General features: G+C 37.4%; 2 protein-coding genes across 3 annotated transcripts in view; one reads left to right on the top strand and one right to left on the bottom strand.

Annotated features, from left to right (window-relative positions):
- SPATA1 (spermatogenesis associated 1) overlaps positions 1 to 14,024 on the bottom strand; it is a 52,576-nt gene extending 38,552 nt beyond the window's left edge. The window contains exons 1-2 of the mRNA XM_080801419.1: positions 13,890 to 14,024; positions 5,587 to 5,760 (exon numbers count right to left, since the gene is read on the bottom strand). Coding sequence (XP_080657545.1) covers positions 5,587 to 5,688 — 102 coding nt within the window. The 5' untranslated portion in view covers positions 5,689 to 5,760; positions 13,890 to 14,024. The remainder of the gene's footprint in view (positions 1 to 5,586; positions 5,761 to 13,889) is intronic.
- A 23-nt stretch (positions 14,025 to 14,047) lies between these two features.
- GNG5 (G protein subunit gamma 5) lies at positions 14,048 to 21,892 on the top strand. 2 transcript variants are annotated; one of them, XR_013966709.1, is made up of 4 exons: positions 14,086 to 14,306; positions 18,142 to 18,286; positions 20,435 to 20,470; positions 21,385 to 21,892. XR_013966709.1 is itself a non-coding variant. In XM_080801421.1 (3 exons), exons 1-2 carry the CDS (start codon positions 14,064 to 14,066, stop codon positions 18,265 to 18,267), a joined length of 369 nt encoding a protein of 122 aa, XP_080657547.1. In that variant the 5' UTR covers positions 14,048 to 14,063; the 3' UTR covers positions 18,268 to 18,286; positions 21,385 to 21,615. The 2 variants fall into 2 exon arrangements, 1 of the variants encoding a protein (XP_080657547.1); XM_080801421.1 differs by lacking the exon at positions 20,435 to 20,470 and having other exon boundaries at positions 14,048 to 14,306; positions 21,385 to 21,615.
- Positions 21,893 to 22,014: the final 122 nt, after the last annotated feature.

Genomic DNA, 22,014 nt, shown 5'->3' on the forward strand with positions numbered 1-22,014 from the left:
TGTTTGTTATTTTTTACTTTAGCCATACTGACAGATACGAGGTGATATTGTGGTTTTGATTTGCATTTCCTTGAAGATGAGTGATGTTGAGCATCTCTTCATGTGTCTGTTGGCCATTTGGATGTCTTTGGAGAAACGTCTGTTCATGTCTTCTGCCCATTTTTCATTAGATTGTTTTTTGGGTATTGAGTTGTATTAATTTGTTATATACTTTGGACACTAACCCTTTACCGGACATCATCTGCAAATATCTTCTCCCATTCCATAGATTGCCTTTTAGTTTTGTCAATTATTTCCTTTACAGTGCAGAAGCCTTTTATTTTGATGTACTTCCAATTGCTCGGTTTATTTTTGCTTTTATTTCCCTTGCCTCAGGAGACATATCTAGAAAAATGTTGCTATGACCGATGTCAGAGAAATTACTCTCTTCCAGGATTTTTATGGTTTCAGGTCTTGAATTTAGGTCTTTAATCCATTTTGAGTTTATTTCTGTGTATACTGAAAGTGGCCCAGTTTCATTCTTTTGCATGTGGCTGTCCAGTTTTCCTAACACCATTTGTTGAAGAAACTGTGTTTTTCCCATTGTATATTCATTCCTTCTTTGTTGAAGATTAATTGACCATATAATTATAGGTTTATTTCTGGGTTTTCTGTTCTATTCCATTGATCTATGTGTCTATTTTTATGTCAGTACCATACTGTTCTAATTGCTACTGCCTTGACAAATGACTTGAAATCTGGAATTATGATTCCTCTAGTTTTGTTTTTATTTTTCAAGATTGCTTTTGCTAGTCAAGGTCTTTTGTGGTTCCATACAAATTTTAGGATTGTCTGTTCTAGCTCTGTGAAAAATGCTATTGGTATTTTGATAGGGATTGCACTAAATCTGTAGATTGCTTTGGGTAGTATAAACATTTTAATATTTGCTCTTCCAACCCATGAGCATGGAATGGCTTTGTGTTGTCTTGAATTTCTTTCATCAGAGTTTAATGGTTTTCAGAGTACAGGTCTTTCACCTCCTTGATTAAGTTTATTCCTAGATATTTCATTGTTTTTGGTGCAACTGTAAATGGGATTATTTTCTTAATTTCACTTTCTGCTACTTCATTATTTTACAGGAATGCAACAGATTTCTACAGATTTCTACTGAATTCATTTATGAGTTCTAGTAGCTGTTTGGCAGAGTCTTTAGGGTTTTCTATATATAGTATGTCATCTGCAATTAGTGAAAATTTTACTTCTTCCTTCCTTCTGCCAATTTGGATGTCTTTTATTTCTTTATGTTGTCTAATTGCTATGGCTAGGACTTCCAGTACTATGTTGAAGAAAAGTGGTAAGAGTGGATATCCTTATTGTATTCCTAACCTTGGGGGAAAAGCTGTCACCACTGAGTATGATGTTGGCTGTGAGTTTCATATAAGGCCTTTATAATGTTGTGGTACGTTTCCTCTAGGTTTAGTTTGCAGAGTTTTTATCATGAATGGACGTTGTACTTTGTTGAAAGCTTTTTCTGCATCTATTGAAATGATCATATGGTTTTTTAGCCTTTATCTTACTGATATTACATATCACATTTGTGGTTTTGTGAATATTAAATTATCCTTACATCCCAGGAATAAATCCCAATTGATTGTGGTGTATGATTTTTTAAAATATATTGTTGGATTTGGTTTGCTAATACTTTGTTAAGGATTTTTGCATCTATATTCATGAGAGATATTGGCCTGTAGTTTTTTTTGTTTTGTTTTACAGTGTCTTTATCTGTTTTGGTATCAGGTTGATACTGGCTTCATAAATTGAATTATAAGTTTTCCTTCCTCTTGTATTTTTTGGAGTAGTTTGCAAAAATAGGTATTAACTCTTTAAATGTTTGGTGGAATTTGCTTGTGAAGCCATCTAGTCCTGGACTTTTGTTTTTTGAGAGTTTTTGGATTACGGATTCAATTTCATTGCTGGTAATTGGTCTGGTCAAATTTTCTATTTCTTCTTGCTTTAGTTTTGGTAGGTCATATGTTTCTAGGCATTTATCCATATCTTTTCAGTTGTCCAATTTGTAGGCATATGTGTTTTTATAATATTCTATTACATTTGTATTTCTGTGGTGTTATCTCTCCTTTTGCATTAGTGATTTCGTTTATTTGGGTCCTTTTTTTAAATGAATCTTTCTAGAGGTTTATCAATTTGGTTGATCTTGTTTCATCGATTGATTTTTTTTTTAACATTATCATTTCTATTCTAATCTTTATTACTCCCTTCCTTTTGCTGGGTTTTGTTTTTCTTTTTCTAGTTCCTTTAGGTGTAAGGTTAGGTTGTTTGAGATTTTTCTTGCTTCTTCAGGTAGGCCTGTATTGCTATAAACTATAAATTTCCCTCTTAGGACTGCTTTTGCTGCAGCCAAAGATTTCCAACCATTGTGTTTTTATTTCATTTGTTTCCATGTAATTTTTTTATTTCTTCTTCCCTTCTGAGATCCCTGTAATGCAAATATTATTATGCTTGAGGGAGTCACTGAGTTCCCTAAGACTATTCTCAATCTGCGTATTTTTCCTTCCTCTACTTTTCAGCTTGGTTACTTTCCATTACTTGTCTTCCAGGTCATTAATTTGTTTCTCTGCTTCATCTAGCCTGCTATTTATCCCATTAAACGTATTTTTAATTTCATTTACTGTGTACTTCATCTCTGATTAGGTTTTTTTTTTTTTTTAAATCTCTTTGTTAAGGGACTCACTGATGTCCTCCACTCTTTTCTCAGTCCAGGAGTATGTTTATGATCATTACTTTAAATTCTCTATCAGTCATGTTACTTATAGGTTACATTGTGGTCTCTTCTAATGGTTTGGTCCTATTCTTTCATTTGGGAAGGATTTCTCTGTCTCATTTAGTGTGTCTGTTTCTCTGTGTTAGGAAAGTCAGCTACTTCTCTTGCTTTTAACAATAATAGCCTTATAAGAAGAGATCCTATAGTGCCCTGCAGTGCAGTGTCCCATTCCCCAGCGCCTGGAGCTTCAGGGAGTGTGTCCTATGTGTGTTGCATTTGCTTAGCTGTTGTGTCAGTCATCTGCAGAGGCTCTCCTTGCCTACTGTATTATTTTGTCCACAGCAGGAATGGGGTGCCTTTTAACAAGGCATATGGTCATCTGCTTATGAAACAAGACCTGCTCCTGCTACTGTCAGAAGTGAAGTCCTGCAAAATGCATGGATCAGCAGATTTAGTATTGGCAGGGTTTGCACCAGTCTTCTGGGGGAGGAACCTGCAGCACTAGGACTGAAGCAAGTGGGACTGGGAAGGGCTGATATGCCAAAGCATGAGGGTAAGGGCTTGGTGTGAGCAAGTTAGGTAACAAGTTTTGGCACCACACTGGTTCCTACAAGCAGCCACTGTTTATTCTGCGGGATCGGGGAGGTAAATGGCTCCTGCCAGATCCTTTGTTCCTGGAGGGGTCTCTGGTGATCCCTATGTCTCTGGGCTATGCTCTGAGATAAGCAGATAACTCTCCTTCTCCCAGCATTTTTCAAACTGCTGGTTCTACCTTGTGTCTGCATGTGCTGTTTTGTGAGCTCTTTATGGGCAGGGAGTCCACTTCCTACTGCCCTCCCTCCTCTCTCAGAGTAGAGCCTACTGATTTTTAAAATTCCAGGCTTTAAGCTGCACTGGTTGTTAGAACTCAAGAAATTCAGCTCCTCTCATTTACAAAGGCAAATATTACAGGGCTTCGTCCTCCCTATTTGTGGCCTCCATGGTGTGAAAATCTATTTTCTGTCCCTCTCCATACCACTGGTTATCTGCCCATTTAAGATGGCCATGGTCTACTCTGCTCTCAGATTATGTCTTTGGCCTTCCTAACTCCTTTGGTGTGGCTTCTTCCCTACCTTTAGTTGCAGAATTTGTTCTGCCAGTCTTTTTCATGTCATTTTCTGGGTTATTTACACTGACATGAATATTATCTAGTTGTATCCATGGAATGAGGCAAGCTTAGGGTCCTCCTATTCTGCCATCTTCCCACCCAACCTCATTTCACAAGCATTTTTGAAATGAAGTCCTCTATGTCTTGTAAACAGTTAACTGTATAGCCTTCAACTGATGCAAATTAATCACCTGGGAGCAAGAATACTTTATAAATGGTACCTTGTCTTTCATACTGCTTCACATTAGGACATATATAATGTCCTACTTGCAAATTTTGCTATATGTAATAACTATTAAAGGGATAACAGATTAGGTTGTAAGAGACAAGAAAATGGAACCTGTTATGAAGCTATCTGAATAATTAAAGTGTGAGATGATAGTGGCTCACTCCAATGTACTAGCAGTAGAGATGATGGGAAGTGGTCATTTTTTTTTATATAATTTGAAGCTAAAGTAGTACTTTGGAAGTGAAGTTTGAAAAAGAATTACAACTCTAAGGCATTTGGCCTTAGATACTCAAAGGATGGATTTGCTATCACCTGAGAGGGAGAAAGTCAAATAGAACATGTTTAGGGGAGGGGGGAAAGGTCCATAATTCAGTTTGAGACATGCAAATTTAAGATGTCTACTGGCCATCTGAGTGGAGATATCAAGTAGGCAGCTGAAAATACACATCTGCAGTTTGGGAAAGAGGACTAGATTGGGGATATTAATTTGAGGATCCTTAGCATCAAGTTTGTATTTAAAGCTATCATACTGAATGAGATCATGAAAGAATGAGTACAGATACAGAAGAGAACAAAGAGCTGGTCCCTGAAATTCTCCAATATTAGAGATCAAGAAGAAGAAGAAAACCCAGCAAAGAAGACTGAAAATGAACAACAAGGGAAGTAGAAGGAAAACCAAGATATGTGTATGCTAAAAGTCAAGTGAAGGAATTATGTCAAAGAAGAGTGATCAATGGTGTCAACTGTTTTGCACAGATAGATTGGAATATGTGGGATAAGAATTAAACAACATATTTAGTAATGTAGAAGTGAATTTAACATGAGCAATTTTGGTGTAGTAGTGGAATGAAAGTGATTACAGATGGTCTAAAGAGAAAATGGAGAAGGTACTGAGGGTATGAAAAGGTATGAAACAGTTGTCTAGAACCGTAGAAAATTGAGTGAGTGGAAGACAGTCTGATTGCCTACCAGTAAAATGTTCTAGTTTAGATTCATGGTCTTGAATTTAAAGTGAGAATAGTCTTCATGTTGGTATACTTTTTTTCCAGCCACGTTCCATTGTAGGCATAAGTATAGCATAGGTGAAGAGTTCAATAAACCAGGGTTTTTGTTTTGGCAAGCAGTATGATAAAATGAGAGAGATGCAAAGGTCAGAAGTATGAGCAAGAGAGTAATGAAGACTGCTCTATGGTCTATGGTATTTAAGCTATAGAGGGCATCACAAGGTGAAAAATTAAAAAAAAAAAGTGATAGGATCAATGCACTGGGGGTTCCAGTACAATAAGCTAGAGATAAATGAACTGTAATAAAATAACCATACTCAGACAATGAGACACATAGTGGAGTTAATATCTAAGACTTCATATAGTCCATATTTTTTCTTTCTCAGAACTCTTCAAAAGCAATGTTAAGCAAGTCTTTCTTATATTTTCATTTAAAATATTTTCTTACCTCTGAGGAGGAAGGTCGGCTTGGACTGAGGGACATATTCACCAGTGTCTGAATGGGGTAATTATCAGTTGGAATTCTGTGGGTTTTTTTATCTTTCTTCATTTAAGTAGTATTTATAAAGATTTTAACAGATTTTTGACTTCTTTAAGATAGCGTTCCACTCATTTCTGGTCTCTGATTCATGTGAAAAGTGAAAAGAAAAACACAAAAAGCTTTAAAATAGACCAAAAGTGAAAACTTAGGAATGTATACACTCTTATTATAGTAATTTAAAAAGACATATTATTAGTAAGTAGGACTGGTAATGCAATAAAATGAACATATATCCAACTAAATAGAGTGCTAAATTATGATAGACTTATGATCAGAGCATATATTACCATTCTAAACAATTCATTTTAGAAGAGAAACAAATTAGAATACTATTTAGAATATATGAATTTAGAATACTATTCTAAACAATTAATTTTTAAGTTTAAGAATTAAATATATATGGTATTTTACATGAAGTAGAACTATGTTTCTGGAAGTGATAAGACTAAATTTGTACAAATGACTATAGAATGATGTGAAACCATTTTACCCCATCTATTTCTTCCTAGGCTTAGATGCCTCAATAGTAAATGTGATTATTCCAGATGAAAATGCCCGTCTTGAATTATTTGAAGCTATGTTTCTGTATTGTTTCCTGTATTTTTCTCACAGGGTTTAGAGCAGTTTACAAGAATACCCAGTAAAATTTAAATTATAGGGGCACCTGTGTGGCTCAGTGGGTTAAAGCCTCTGCCTTTGGCTCAGGCCCTGATCCCAGGGTCCTGGGATGGAGCCCCGCATCAGGCTCTCTGCTCAGCGGGGAGCCTGCTTCCTCCTCTCTCTCTCTGCCTGCCTCTCTGCCTACTTGTGATCTCTGTCTGTCAAATAAATAAATATTTTTTAAAAATTTAAATAATATAAATATATAATAAGAACTAAAAAATAAGGTAGCTGAATTACTATAAAAAAGAATAATCAAAGTTGGGTAAGCCTTAAGGATATAAAAAGATACCAATACCAGAAGTCTTTCCAAGATTTCAAAGCATTGATCCACCTTGATTTATATTAGTGAGTAAATCAAACAAATTTAAAATTCCTGTGATTTGTTACTGATTAAAGCTTTATGAAATCATAACAAAGATCACTAATTGTTCTAATGGTATCAAAATTTAAAAATTATATCCTGGGACAAAACATCTTTTATTTTTATTATTTTAATTCTTTTTTGAGAGCAAGAGTGTGCACAAAGGGGGAAGGGCGGGGAGAAAAGGAGACAGAGAATCTTAAGTAGGCTCCACCACTCAACACACAGCCTGATGTGTGGCTCAATCTCACAACACTGGAATCACGACCTGAGCTGAAAGCAACAACTGGACACTTAACTGACTGAGCCACCCATGCATACCATAATATCTTTTAAATCAAGTTAGTTTCATACTTCAGACCTAAAGACATAAACAGACTAAAAGTATAGGAATAGAAAAAGATATTCATGTAAATGGAATAAAAAAAGAAAAAAAAGCTGGGGTAGCAATACTTATATCAGACAAAACAGACTTTAAACAAAGACTGTAACAAGAGACAAAGAACGTTATCTAATGATAAAGTGATCAATCCAAGGAAAGGATATAAGAATTGTAAATATTTGTGTACCTAATATAGGAACACCTAAATACGTAAGAGAAATAGGAACAGACATGAAGGGAGAAATTGACAGTAATACAATTAATAGTAGGGGACTTTAACATCACACTTACATCAATGGATAGACCATCCAAACAGAAAATCAAGAAGGAAACTGGCTTTGCCATTATACCAGATGAACTTAACAGATACACAGAACACTCCATTCAAAAACAGCAGAATATACATTCTTTTCAAGTGCACATGGAACATTCTCCAGGATTGATCACGTTAGGCCACAAAACAAGCTTCAATAAATTTAAGAAGACTGACATAAAATCAAGCATCTTTTCTGATCACAACAGTATGAAACTAGAAATTACAAAATACATAAAAAATAAAAATACTGGAAAAAATACAATCATGTGGAGATTTGAAAACATGTTACTAAACAACCAGTAACCAATAAAGAAATCAAATAAGAAATCAAAAAAACAGGAGACAAATGAAAATGGAAACACAATGGATCAAAATCTTTAGGATGCAACAAATGCAGTTCTAAGAAGAAAGTTTATAGAGATACAGGTCTAACACAAGAAATAAGAAAAATCTCAAACAATCTAATCTTATACCTAAAGGAAGTAAGGAAGAAAGGAAATCAAATCAGAGTGGAAATAAGTGAAATAGAGTATAAAAAAAAATCAGTGAAACTAAGAGTGGATCCTTGAAAAGATAAATAAAATTAATGAACTGTTAGCCAGATTCATCAAGAAAAAAGGGGAGAGGACTTATAATATCAGAAATGAGATATATTTCTTCATCAGAGAAATACAAAGGATTATAAAAGACTACTATGAGAAATTATATGCCACAAAATTGGACAACCTAGAAGAAATAAATTCATAGAAACATACAGTATGCCAAGATTGGATAAAAAAGAAAAATTCTGGACTGATTACTAGTAACAAAATTCAATCAGTAATCAAAAAGTTCCTAATAAACAAGTTAGGACACCAGGTGGATTCACAGGTGAATTTACCAAACATTTAAAGAATAGTTAGTACCCACTCTTCTCAAGCTTTTCCAAAAAAGATGAAGGAAAACTTCCAAAAGCATTCGACCAGGCCAGCATTAAACCTGATACCAAAATCAGACAAAGACAACACACACACACACAAAAAACCACAGTCCTCTCTCTCTGATGCAAATAGATGCAAAATTCTTTTACAAGATGTTAGCAAACAAATTTCAACAATAAAAAGATTATTTACCACAATCAAGCAGGATTTATTCTAGGGATACAAGGGTGCTCCAATATGTACAAATCAATCAACATAAGAAGTCACACTGAGAAAGTATAAAAACCATATGATCATTTTGATAGATGCAGAGAAAGCATTTGAGAAAGTATAACATCCATCCATGATAAAAACTCCCAATATTATATGTTTAGAGAGATAACCTCAACATAATAAGGCCACATATGAAAAAGCCACAGCTAACATCATACTCAATGGTGAAAAACTTAGAGCTTTTCCTCTATGCTCAATTACAAGACAAGAATGCCCACTTTCATTGCTTTTATTCAACGCAGCACTGGAAGTCCAGGCTGCAGTAATCAGACAAGAAAAAGAAATAAAATGCATCCAAACTGGTGAGGAAGAACTTAAAATGTCACTATATATAGCTGACATGATAATATACATAAAAAAAACCTTAAAGACTCCATTAAAAAACTGCTAGAGCTGATAAATGAATTCAGTAAAGGTGCAGGATACAATATTAATAAACAAAAATCCATTGTGTTTATATACACTAATAATGAAGTAGCAGAAGAAGAGATTAACAGTTCCATTCACAATTGCACCAAAAAGAATAAAATACCTAGAAATAAACTTAACCAGGAGATGAAAGATCCATACTCTGTAAACTATAAAACACTGATGAAAGACATTGATGACAACACAAAGGGAAAGACATTGCATGCTCATGGAAGATATATTATTAAAATGTCCATACTACCTGCCCAAAACAATCTACAAATTCAATGCATTCCCTATCAAAACACCAACAGCATTTTTCACAAAACTAGAACAAATAATACTGAAATTTGTATGGAAACATAAGAGATCTGAAATAGCCAAAGCAATTTTGAGAGAACAGAACAAAGCTGGAGGGATCACAACCCCAGATTTCCAGATATACTGCAAAGTTGTAGTAATCAAAATAGTATGGTATTGGTACAAAAAGAGAAACAAAGATCAGTGAAACTGAACAGAGAGTCCAGAAATAAAACCATGCTTATATGGTCAATTAAACTACAACAAAGGAGGCAAGCATATACAATGGGAGAAAAGATAGTCTCTTCAACAAATGGTGCTGGGAAAATGGGACAGTTACCAAAACAGAAAGAAAGAAAGAAAGAAAAAGAAACCAGACCACTGTCTCAACCCATACACAAAAATAAACTTAAAATATCAAAATATGAGACCTGAAGAAAACATAGGCAGTAATCTCTCTGACATCATCCTTAGCAACGTTCTTCTGGATATGTCTCCTCAAGTAAGGGAAATAAAAGAAAAAATAAGGGCGCCTGGGCGGCTCAGGGTTAAAGCCTCTGCCTTTGGCTCAGGTCATGATCTCAGGGTCCTGGGATTGAGCCCGCATTGGTCTCTTTGCTCAGTGGGGAACCTGCTTCCTCCTCTCTCTCTGCTTGCCTCTCTGCCTACTTGTAATCTCTGTCTGTCAAATAAATAAGTAAAATCTTAAAAAAAAAAAGAAAAGAAAAAGAAAAAATAAACTATTAGGCCTACATCAAAATAAAAAGCTTTTGCACAGTGAAGGAAACCATCAACAAAATAAAAAGGCAATCTACTGAATGTGAGATTTTTGCAAATGATATATCTGATAAGAGGTTAATATGCGAAATACATAAAGAATTTACACAATCTACACCAAAACCACAAGAAATCCAACTAAACAATGGGCAGAGGAGCTGAATAGACAGGTTTTTCCAAAGAAGGCATATAAAGGCAGCAGACACATGAAAAAACGCTCAACATCACTAATCACCAAGGAAATGCAAATTGAAACCACAATGAGATACCACTTTACACATGTCAGAATGATTGGAATCAGAGACAAGAAACAAGTTTTGGTGAGGATGTGAAGAAAAAGAATCCCCCACGCACTGCTGGTGGTAAGGCAAGTGGGTGCAGCGACTGTGGAAAACACTAAGCAGGTTCCTCAAAAATTAGAAATAGAAACACCACATGATCCAGTAATTCCACTACTAGGTATTTACACAAAGAAAATGAAAAGATATATGCACCACTATGTTTATTGCAGTATTATTTATAATAACCAAAATATGGAAGCAACCCGAGTCCACTGATAGATGAATGAAGATGTGGTATATATACATACAATGGAATATTACTTAGTGATAAAGAATGAGATCTTGCCCTTTGCAACAATATGGATGGAGCTAGAGGGTATTAAGCTAAGTGAAATAAGTCAGACACAGAAAGACAAATACCAAATGATTTCACTTATAGGTGGAATCTAAAAAACAAATGAATGAACAAAAAAAAGATGCTTAAATACAAAGAACAAACTGATGATTGCCAGAGGACCACAGGGAGGTGAGTGAAATAAAGGGGATTAAAAAGTACAAACTGCCAGTAATAAATCATGGAAATAAAAAGTTCAGCATGAGAAATATAGTCAATAATATTGTGAGAACATTGCTGATAGATGTTCTCACCACTTACTGTGGTGAGCACTGAGTAATATATGCAACTGCTGAATCATGTTATACACCTGAAACGAATATAATATTTTATGCTAATTACACTTTAGTAATAAAAAACAATCTGATATAAAAAATGAGCAGAGGAGTGGTGCCTGGGTGGCTCACTCAGTTAAGTGTCTGACACTTGATTTCAGCTCAGGGTCCTCTGATTGAGCCCCACTGGACGTTAGGTCTGCTTAAGATTCTCTCACCCTGGGGTGCCTGGATGGCTCAGATGGTCGGGCATCTCCTTCAGCTCAGGTCATGATCTCTAGGTCCTGGGATGGAGCCCCACATGGGGCTCCTGGCTGGCTCAAAGGGGAGCCTGCTTCTCCCTCTCCGTCTCTCACATGAATAAATAAAACCTAAAAAAAAAAATTCTCTCTCCCTCTGCTCACATTTTCTTAAATGAATAAAATCTTTAAAAAAAATTGGGCAGAGAACCTGAACAGGAATTTTTCCAAAGATGCACAAATGGCCAACAGACATATGAAAAGATGCTCAACATCACTAATCATTAGGGAAATCAAAACAGCAAGGAGATATCACTTCATAACTCTCAGAATGGCTAGTTTCAGAAAGACATGAAATAACAAGTGTTGGCAAGGATACTTGGAGGAAAGGAATTCTCATGCACTACTGGTGGGAATAAAAACTGGTGCAGCCATTGTCGAAAACAGCATGAAGTTTCTTCAAAAATTAAAAATAGAATATAAAAAAATAGAAATACCTACCATCTAGTAATTCTGCTACTGCATATTACCCAAAGAAAACAAACACAAAAAACTAATTTGAAAAGATATGGACCCTTATGTTTTTTAAAAGATTTTATTTACCCATTTGAGAGAGAGTGAGCAAGCACACCCATGTGAAGGGGGAGGGGCAGAGGGAGGAAGAGAAGCAGGCTCTCCCTGAGCAGGGAGCCTGATGTGGGGCTCCATCCCAGGGCCCTGAGATCATGATCTGTGCCAAAGGTAGACTTTTAACCAACTGAGCCACCCAGGTACCCCCATGCACCCCTATGTTTACTGCATTATTTACAATAGCCAAGGTATGGAAGGAACCACGTGTCCACCAATAGACGACTGTAAAAGAATATGTAGAATATTACTATGTAGTAATATGTAGAATATATAGAATATTACATATATGTAGAATGACATATAAGGACTATGTAGAGTAATGGAATATTACTCAGCCATGAAAAAGAATGAGATCTTGCCCTTTTCAACATGGATGGACTTAGAGGATATTATGCTAGGTGAAATAAATCCAAGAATGGCAAATACAATATGATTTCACTTAAATGTGAAATCTAAAAAACAAAGGAATAAACAAAACCAGAAATAGACCCATAATTTTAGAGAACAAACTTATGATGGCCAGAGGGAGGCAGGTTGGGAGGACAGGCACAATGGGTGAAGAGGAGTGGGAGGTAAGTTTCCAGTTATGGAATGAATAATTCTCAGCTGAAAGGTACAGCATGGAATACAGTCAATGGTACTGTATGGTGAGAGATGGTAGCTATACTTGTGAGCACAGCATAATGAATAGAATTGTCAATTTAAAAAAATTCTGGAAAGCTTTATCATTTCATTATGAAATGAGGCACGGGTACCTGGATGGCTTAGTCATTTAAGCATCTGCCTTTAACTCAGATGGCAGATCCCTAGGGATCTGGGGATAGAGCCCCACATCCAGCTCCTTGTTCATTGGGGAGCCTGATTCTTCCTCTCCCTACCGCTCCCCCTGCTTGTGCTTTTTCTGTCAAATAAATATATAAAATCTTAAGGAAAAAAAAAATGAGGAAACAGAGGCTCAGCGAAATTAAAGTGGCTCGCCTGGGATTACCAAGGTAGGTGGTAGTGCCAGAATTTACACCTTGGTTTATAAACCTAGTCACTACATCTATCGTATAAATTCATATACTAAAGTACATTGTACATTTTTGTAAAATGATTTAAACTGTTTAGTAAAGAAGTTAGATTTTATTTTTCAATTGGGGTAAATTATATGTGGATTTTCTCACCATACAAAAAATCTGTAATGTCTTAGTGATGAAATTATTCACATTTATTGAAAACATCAGGGTATTTGTTGATGTACTTGAGTCGCTGAATAGGAAACGCTTGTCCTAAGTGCTGTGCCATAATAAATCTGTTTCCGTGGGTGAAACACACTTTGGCTGAGCCTATTTTGCTTGATTAGATCCCACTGTTTCTCTCTCTCCAGAAACTCCTTTGAAGGTCAATTTCAGGCAGCAGGTAATGAGATACAACTGAAACGTAGAACAAACTTTCCCGAAACACAAAAATGTTTTGTCAAGGTATAATAAGGGTTAATCCCCCAAATGAAATGGATAACAAGAGGAGATGGTTGTAATCTTCATCAAGTACCTTGGCTTGTTCACCTCTTTGAGAAAACCAAGAGGTAAGAGGCGAAAGAAGCTAAATCTCGAAAAGCGCGTTTCCCTAGCAAACCAGCACCCCTGCTCCCGGATCCCACAGGTCAGTTACAGAAACCTCCGTGCCCTCTCTCGGCCTCAGTGGTCTGATGGCAGAGGGGAGGCTGTAGACGGGCCGCCCGTTGAACAAACTCGAGTCTCTTAGAGACACGTCTCCAGGGAGACAGGGTGTCAGTGACTCGCACCCGGTACTTCTGGCTCCCACACACCCCGACTGGGACCTTCTCTTCCCTCAACCTCTATCACTAACGCCGTCAGGGAAGCTAGAAACTCCTTGTCACCCCGCCACCACACTTTTATAAACTCCCTCAAGCACCTGACTTCCCTCACCAGTCCTCTTCAGGGTCCCCTTTCGGGTCTTGGCGGCTAATAACAAACTTTTCTTTTTACCTCTCCTAAGTCGGCCTCTCGGAGAGGAAGGAGACGGGCGTCCGCTCGCGCTCGGGTCCCTTAGCTAGTCTGCCCACAGTCCGCTCCGCCCCTTCTCGCTCCCTTCCACCCACGCTCAGGCTCGGCTACCCCCGGGGGTGAGGCGCTGGAACGGAGCGCGGAGGAGGAGCGCGCATGCGCGCCGCGGGTGGAGCTGCGGGGCAAAGAACCGGAAACTTAAGAGACAAAGTTCCGAGCCCCGCCCCCCCGCCGCGCTGCCCCACGGTCTGGCCCCGCGGACCCACGAACCGACAGATCCACGCACGCACGAAAATCTGCCCCGCTCCTGAGAGCGCCATGTCTGGTTCCTCCAGCGTTGCCGCTATGAAGAAAGTGGTTCAACAGCTCCGGCTGGAAGCCGGGCTCAACCGCGTGAAGGTTAGCGGGGGCGGGTGGCCGAGGGGGAGGGGAGGGCGGAGGCGGAGGGTGGGATCGGGCGGCTGAGGTGTCTGGGATCCGCGGCGCCGGAGCCCTGCTCCCGCTTTGCTTGGGGAGGGCGCGCGCTCCGCGTCGAGGATCCGGGAGCGGCCAACTTTAGAGAAGTGGCGGCGCGCGTCGGCGCCGTGGCTTCAGGGGTTAGTGCGTCTTTCCGCGGCCAGGCGCTTTTCACGGCGGCTGGTCCCGGGGCTGAAATGAGGCTTTCCGCATTCCGGTCGCCCTTCTCTCTCCCTCCCTCTGCAGTGACTCGGTGGCTGGCTTGGGCAACAGCTGCTCCTCCGAGCGCCGTCCGCACCCTTCCAGTCGTTAGCTTACCAGACTCCACCCTTTCTTTTCACTGGACAGTTTTATCTGACTTTTAATTTAGAACAGAATCTGTTTTCTTTTCCAGTTAGAACGCTCCCAAACCCTCTACCTTTAGTAGTAGATTCTTACCTCCCGCGCTTCTTACCCATCGAACACATACTTGAATACGAATTTTTGCAAACGCAAACTTCAGGTTAAAGAAGCACGTTTGTTTTCAAAACGTCCCCAGTGCCTAAGGTTACCACTGGTGCCCTGTATAGCCTCGTACAAAGCGTGCATTTCATACCTATTTGGCACAGTTTGCTGTGATCTGACCTTGGGAATATCTGCTAGTTTGCATATCTTACTGATCAGGGTGGACAAGTCTTACTTGTTTTGTCTCTGGTTAACACTGACCTTAAGGATTTACTTTGGGGAAAAAAACCTTTTGTGTGTGTTGGTAGGATAACCTGACATTGAAATGCTATTCCAAGTTTCTCCTGATTTTTAAAATTCAAGTAGATTGGCTTCTTTCTGGAGGAGGTGAGCTTACAAGTGAAACACTTCTTGTAATTAAGAAACAGAAGAATATAAATCATGCACTCTGTTGAAAGAAACAGCCAATTTCCAAGATGACTATGTACTCACTCCTGAGGCTAGTCTTTACTTCTTCCTGAAGTGTTCTGTGGAGTAAGCCATTTACCTATTTCCTTAAATAGAAATGTCAGGGACCTAGCTTACTCAGTTGTGGTCACCTCAGGACGGAAGGGAAATTCCCATCAGTTTTGGTGTGGGATTCCCCTAGCATTCTGGGCTTAATTGCTGTAGACTCCATTGCTGTTTGGAATCCATTTCTCTCATATCCAGATTACTTAACTCATCTCTGGTTTATGGTCAGTCTTGGCTGGATTTCACTCTGAAATCGAAATCAAATGTTTAACCTTTACATTATCATTCAGGTGTGCCTTTATCATAGTTGGAGTGCCTCAGGAAAGAAAAATGGAGGGGGAGGCAAAATAAAAGGGGGAACTGGTTGAAAGCAGTTAAGTGTTCAGTAGGGGTACTTAGTCCTTGTCTCAAACCGAAATGGAAGTCCTCAAACAAAAGTACTATGAGGGTTTCACCATGAAAAACCCAGCTACTCCAGTAACTTTCCACAGAGTGATGCCTGCTCACTATACTTCAGTTCTTCAGGAGGCTTCCGCTCAGGAGCCTTAAAGGCACCATAGGTGATTTGGTTTTAGAGTTCTATTTCATCTGCTAGGGACTGTAGCAAGGAAGGGAGGGAATCCTGCTGTGGAACTTACAGTGAGTTTTTCTTTAAATCTCTTGTAAAGTGTGGTTAGTTTGATTTTATTTTGTGTACCTGTTTTATCTGTGACTCTGTGCTAGATGCGTTTTTGGGTGATCTTTTACTTTTAAGCTAGCACAGGTTTATTGTTAAACCTTTGTTTGAATTCACTTGATAGAAATTTTCACAAATGCTTGACAAATCCTACCATATGTAGTGTGACCAAACAGTGTATTGCCAACCCAGGACACTTCTGAAAGTGAGAGAGGGCACTAATAATTCTGCCAGGATTATTGGGTTTCAACATCCTGGATGGTGATTATTATAATGCTTCAGGGGCTGGCAGCTTGTTTGAGTTTTGGAGCCTTTGTCTTAGTTCTCCTCACTGCTTGGAATTGTGATTGGTTTCTCACTGATATTTACCTGGCTGTTTGTTTTGTCATTGAGATCTCAGTTTAAATGTCACCTCCCCAGAGACATCTTCCCTTAAGGCACGATCTAACCACTCTTTACCAAAGAGTTCCTTGTCTGTATTTTCCCCTGAACTGTCACCTCCATAACAAGGACCTGGCTGTTCTTGGTATTCTCAGTGCCTAGAGTATATTTGGTTCATACTAGCACTTGAGAAGTTTGTGAAAGGGAATTAGTTAAGTTGGAGCCTGCCTCCCCTTTAGGCAGAAAGTTGATACTTTGTCCTTTTTGCTAGTTAATGTGAATGAAACATTTTAAGAGTGTACAAAATGGGGCACCTGGGTGGCTCAGTGGGTTAAAGCCTCTACCTTCGGCTCAGGTCATGATCCCAGGGTCCTGGGATCAAGTCCCACATCGGGCTCTCTGCTCAGCAGGGAGCCTGCTTCTCCATCTCTCTCTGTCTGCCTCTCTGCCTATTATGATCTCTATCTGTCAAATAAATAAATAAAATCTTTAAAAAAAAAAAAAGAGTGTACAAAATGATACCATGCATAGCCCCCACTTTAGCTATACCTTCTTTTGGTGGGTAAACAGGGTGGCCTTTTTTTTGTAGCACTTGGTACCAGGTATTTACATACTACTTGATACAGTTGCTAAATAAAGTTATGGAACTCATTATTACTCTGGACTGTTTGTATAAGCCAAACATACAGCTAGCTTTCAAGATTTGAGATTCATCTCAGGATCGTGTTTCCTTTTACTAGGTAGATTTCTGGGCTACAGCAGTAACCTGGAGGATTTCTTCTGATAGAGATATTTGTGATGCTCTTACCTCCTTTTCAAGGCAAATGCCCAGCCGGACTGGACACCTGCTCTCACCCTCCTTGGGGACACTTGAAACTAAAATGGTTACTTTTCCCATCTTCCTAAAACCTCAAGACTGAGGATATTATATTCATTTGGGCATCTTTTAGTTATTCTTGTTCTACATCTGAACCATTCAGTTCTTTGTTTTGGTATCCTACATCACCTTATCAGGATATATACAAAGAGTAGACGTTTAAGTGATACTTAATTCCTTAAGTCCCATTTGAGTGGCATTGCATATGTATATGAAAATAGTTAAAATCACACTTAAGCAAATACACTGCTTTTTAAAGGCAGGCGCTGTTCAGTGAAGTTACTAAAATAATTTGAAGTTTGCTATCAGCCTTTCAGTCGCATGACACTAAGCAGAAAGCTGTCACAGTTTTGTAACCTTAAATAGCAGATGGTACATAATACCAAAACAATGAACGGAATGGTTCAGATTTAGAACATAATGTTCACGGTAGCATTTTTCCAATAATATTGCTTTCAAGACAGAGTAACCGTTGGTTAGAATTTTAACACATTTTTTATTGAATGTACTGTTTTTAATGAAAAGCAACATGTTGAGTAGCCTGAAGGTGGAATACCTCTGAAGTTTATTAATAAACTAGAAAGATAGGTTTTATTTTGCAGATGTACTCAGATCATTTGATGCTTTTAATAAGCAAGCAAAAGAAAACCTACTATAAACTAATTCTCTGTACATGAGTATGAGCTCAGTATGTATATGACCGTTGACCTTCAATTAGTATAGTTCTTCTTTTGACCTAGGAAAATGTTTATAGGGGCACCTGGGAGGATCAAAATCTTTTTAAAATAAAAAAGAAAAGTGTTTATTGCAGGTATTTCAGAGATTTGAAAAAACTCATTAAAACCTTCTCACCTCTTCCCACTACCCTCTCCTTTTGTCTTTTACAGGTTTCCCAGGCAGCTGCAGATCTGAAACAATTCTGTCTGCAGAATGCCCAACACGACCCCCTGCTAACTGGTGTATCTTCAAGTACAAATCCCTTCAGACCCCAGAAAGTCTGTTCCTTTTTGTAGTAAAATGAATTTTTGGATGGTAAGTTTCCCTAAGTATTTAGACAGTTTAAAAAAAAATCTGCAGTGTTTATGGGGATTTTTAAATACTACCACAACTGATTTGGATTAATTCTGATGTTATTCCTCTAATAGAACCCAGCTGTAGTGCAGCATAGCAAAGAATTGGGAGTTGGGAGTGCAAGAGAAAATCAGGAGATGGTTGAATAAACTGACATGGTGTCAACATTTGTAGTGGGGAATGACAGGTTTTACTTTTTATTCTTGTTAAGTAAAGATAGAATGAGGGAAATGAAGTGTATGAGTTCATGGTGGCAGGCAGTGGATATGATTTCATAAGATTAAGAAACTAAAGAATTTGCTGGTTTAAGGCATGTGTCTATATATCAATCTTTACTTTCCAGATCAAATGTCAGTGTGTGCAAAAATGTATAATGTTAACCAAGAGAGTTGTGACCAAAAAACAGGCTGTGGAGAATTTAAAATGTAATGCAAGGGTGCTGCCTTTTATAAATACATGGTACTTTAGTCAGAGATTTACTCACTAGTACTGACCTATGAGAAGCAACCTTAAATTAGTAGTGCTTTAAAAAAAAAAAGACTGTGTGGCACACACCCTTTACAAACATTCTAACTCCTCAAAGTTCAGGAAGCTGCTTCCTAAAATACCATGTTACAGTTGTGCCCTCCCTCATTAAGCTTTGTAGATTTGGTAGTATCCAGGAAGTCAGTGTGTTTCCAGTAAATAAAATAGTTAAATTGGTTAAGATTTTGAAACACCAGAACCACCTTTGAGTAACAGGTTTTCCATGAGGAAGTAATTCTTATTAACAGCTTAACACGTTCATTTTGAGTAACTAATAGTTCGTTGCCTCTAGCAACATTAATTCTTCATGGCAGTTTTTGGAAATTTCATATTTTCATGGCTTACTAAATATTTTTTAACCTCTTTTCCTTTTGTATTCACTTTATAAAGTGGTTTATTTTCATTTGATATAAAATACTGTTAAGCCTGGCTTCTTATCTGGCTCTTAACAGTTTCATTTCACAAAAGTCTACAGATAGGTGTTTAAATGACTTGCTCAAAGTTATAAATATAGCTAGGATAAGAACCCAGGTTTCAAAGTACAATAATTGCTACTAATCCTGGCAGTATAATAAAATAAGCTTGTAGATACAATTTGAAACACCTTGGTCCAGGAAAAGGACATTTGGATGTAAAAGTATTTCTGCTTAAACCTGAATGTATCTGCAAATCCCCTTGTTCAGATGCAGATTCTCAATAGGTCTGAATTCTAGGGGTGAAGCATTTCTTACAGACTCCCAGGTTATATCAATGCTGCTGGTCCTGGGTGGCCCTTAGTGAAATGGCCTGGATGCAAAGAATCTACATTTCAGTGTTTATTTTCACATCTTTTAAAAATATATAGCTTTTATAATTTAAGATAGTATAGCTAATTTAGCAATAGTTAGAGTACAAGGAATATAGAAATTACCATGATCACGCAATCACTGTTAATATTATAATAGATCATAATAGAATATAATATTATAATAGATTACATTTCCTTTTAAGAGGAAGAAATATTTATGGGCTGGTTTACAGACAGGATCATAGTATGTACACTTTTTATTCTGCTTTTAAAAAACACTTGCATTTTTTTATTTAAACATTAAATAAAAAAATTAAACATTGAGGCAAATAGCTTGGTCCTCCTGTGTGTAGTTTACCTCTTTAAGATAAATTTCTAAAAGTAAAATTATTTAGGGGTGCATGGGTGGCTCAACTGGAAGCTTCTGACTCTTGATTTTGGTCCAGGTCATGAGCTCAGCTTTGTGGGAAGGAGCCCCTGAAGGGCAGAGTCGGCCTGTCCCTCTCCCTCTGCTCTCCTCCCCTAGCTTATGCTCTCTCTTGCTGGCTCGCTCTCAAGTAAATGAAATCTTAAAAAAAAAAGTAAAACTATTCAATAAAGAATGACATTTAAAATTTAGTAGCACTTCATAACTAGGAGCAGGCTTCCCACCTGAACCTTGAGAATGCTTTTTTGTTGAGCTCTTGCTAAACAGTTCTCAGGCTGTTCCTTATTTTCTGCCTATCTAGTTTTTAAAATTTACACTAATTTGATGTTAATTGAAGCTAAATGTTTTTTCACCACTGATTCTGTTTCAGCTTCTTGAACATTTTTGTTGTATCAGAAATTTTCAAGTAAGTAGAAACATGTATCAAAAAAATTTTTAAAAAGATCAACTTTTTCTACTTTTCCATGTAGATGTTACTCTCTTTTAAGGAATAACTATGGTATTATTTCTGAGATTTGTGTTGATCCATGTAAATTGTTTTACCTGCTGTAGAGTATTCAACAATATGTATAAACCCTGGTTTATTTATCTATTCCCTTATTGAGTTACATTTAGGCTATTTCTAGTTCTTTGCTGTTAAAACACCTCTACAGTCACTATCCGTGTACGTGTTTCTCTTTTATGTATAGGTTTATCTAGGTAAACGGAAATGAGACTGCACCTTTCCTTAGTAGATATAGCCAGACTCTTCTCATCAATGCCAACTGCTCATTTTCTAGGGATGTTCAGATTTTTCTGAATTTGAGAGTTTTATATTAACTTTTAAAAAATTAGGACATAGAGTATCTTTGGGAGTGATCTTGGCAAGTTAATCTATAAGTCTGTTATTTGTAAACCAGAAGTGATTTGTACTTCAGAATGGTTATGAAAATTAAGAGGAAGTTACATTTTATATACCACAGAGATCTCCTGTTTTATCATTTTCCCCCTGGAAACCTTGAGATAAGTCTGCCTTTAACAAAACAAACAAACAAAAAAAACCCAGGCTTAGTTTGGGGCACCTGGGTGGCTCAGTCATTCTGAGCCAAGCCCGAAGTCAAAGTTGCTTGGATATTCTCTCCCATGGCCCCACACACGCCAGTGCTCACTCTCTAATAAATCTTTTTTCAAAAATAACACAGGCTTAGTTTAATTGAAAGCACTTTATAAGCTGACATAAAAACAAATGTCCTTAAAGTAATAGAAAATGTATTACTTTTCAGAAGAAACTATTGTGCTTTGGTACTTTACCCTAATTCACTCTTTTCTTTTCCATTTCAGGTTTTCTAGACCACTTTTCATGAACCAGTGAATATTCAAAGGAGAACTAAATTTGAAGCCTGTACAAAAGCTTATCCCGTAACACGTGCCATACTATATAAACTTCTACTTTTGTCAGTCCTTAATATCTACCTCTCTGAATTTTCATAAATTTCTATTTCATAAGGGTAATTGTTTTATATACACTGGCAGCAGCATACAATAAAATACTTAGTGTAAAAGTTTTTTGGTTAATTACTGGTATTTAATAGGCTATGTATTAATTCATTTTGAATACCTAAGATAAATGACAATTTCCCATTGTTATTAAGAAGGGGTTAAGTTTTAGTGCTTTTTCCTACCAATTCATCTCACATAATTTTATGCCATACATTTATTTGAAAAACTAGGAAAGTTGCAGACTTTTTTTTTTATCCTTTCAAGATCAGGAGGAAGCTGTTGATACTAGTTCCTACTCAAGTTATTTGCAGGATGAACTTTGTTTTAATAATAAATTCTTAAACTCTTGTGTAGGGTGTATTACTATTACACCTAAAAGTTAATTACTTCTTAATATGTTGCTCTCCTAATTACAACAGTAAAGACTGGACATAGGAATGCCATTAGAAGATGTTAAGAAAAACATCAGAG

Source organism: Martes martes (genome assembly GCF_963455335.1).
Source record: "Martes martes genome assembly, chromosome: 4".
NCBI lineage: Eukaryota > Metazoa > Chordata > Mammalia > Carnivora > Mustelidae > Martes > Martes martes.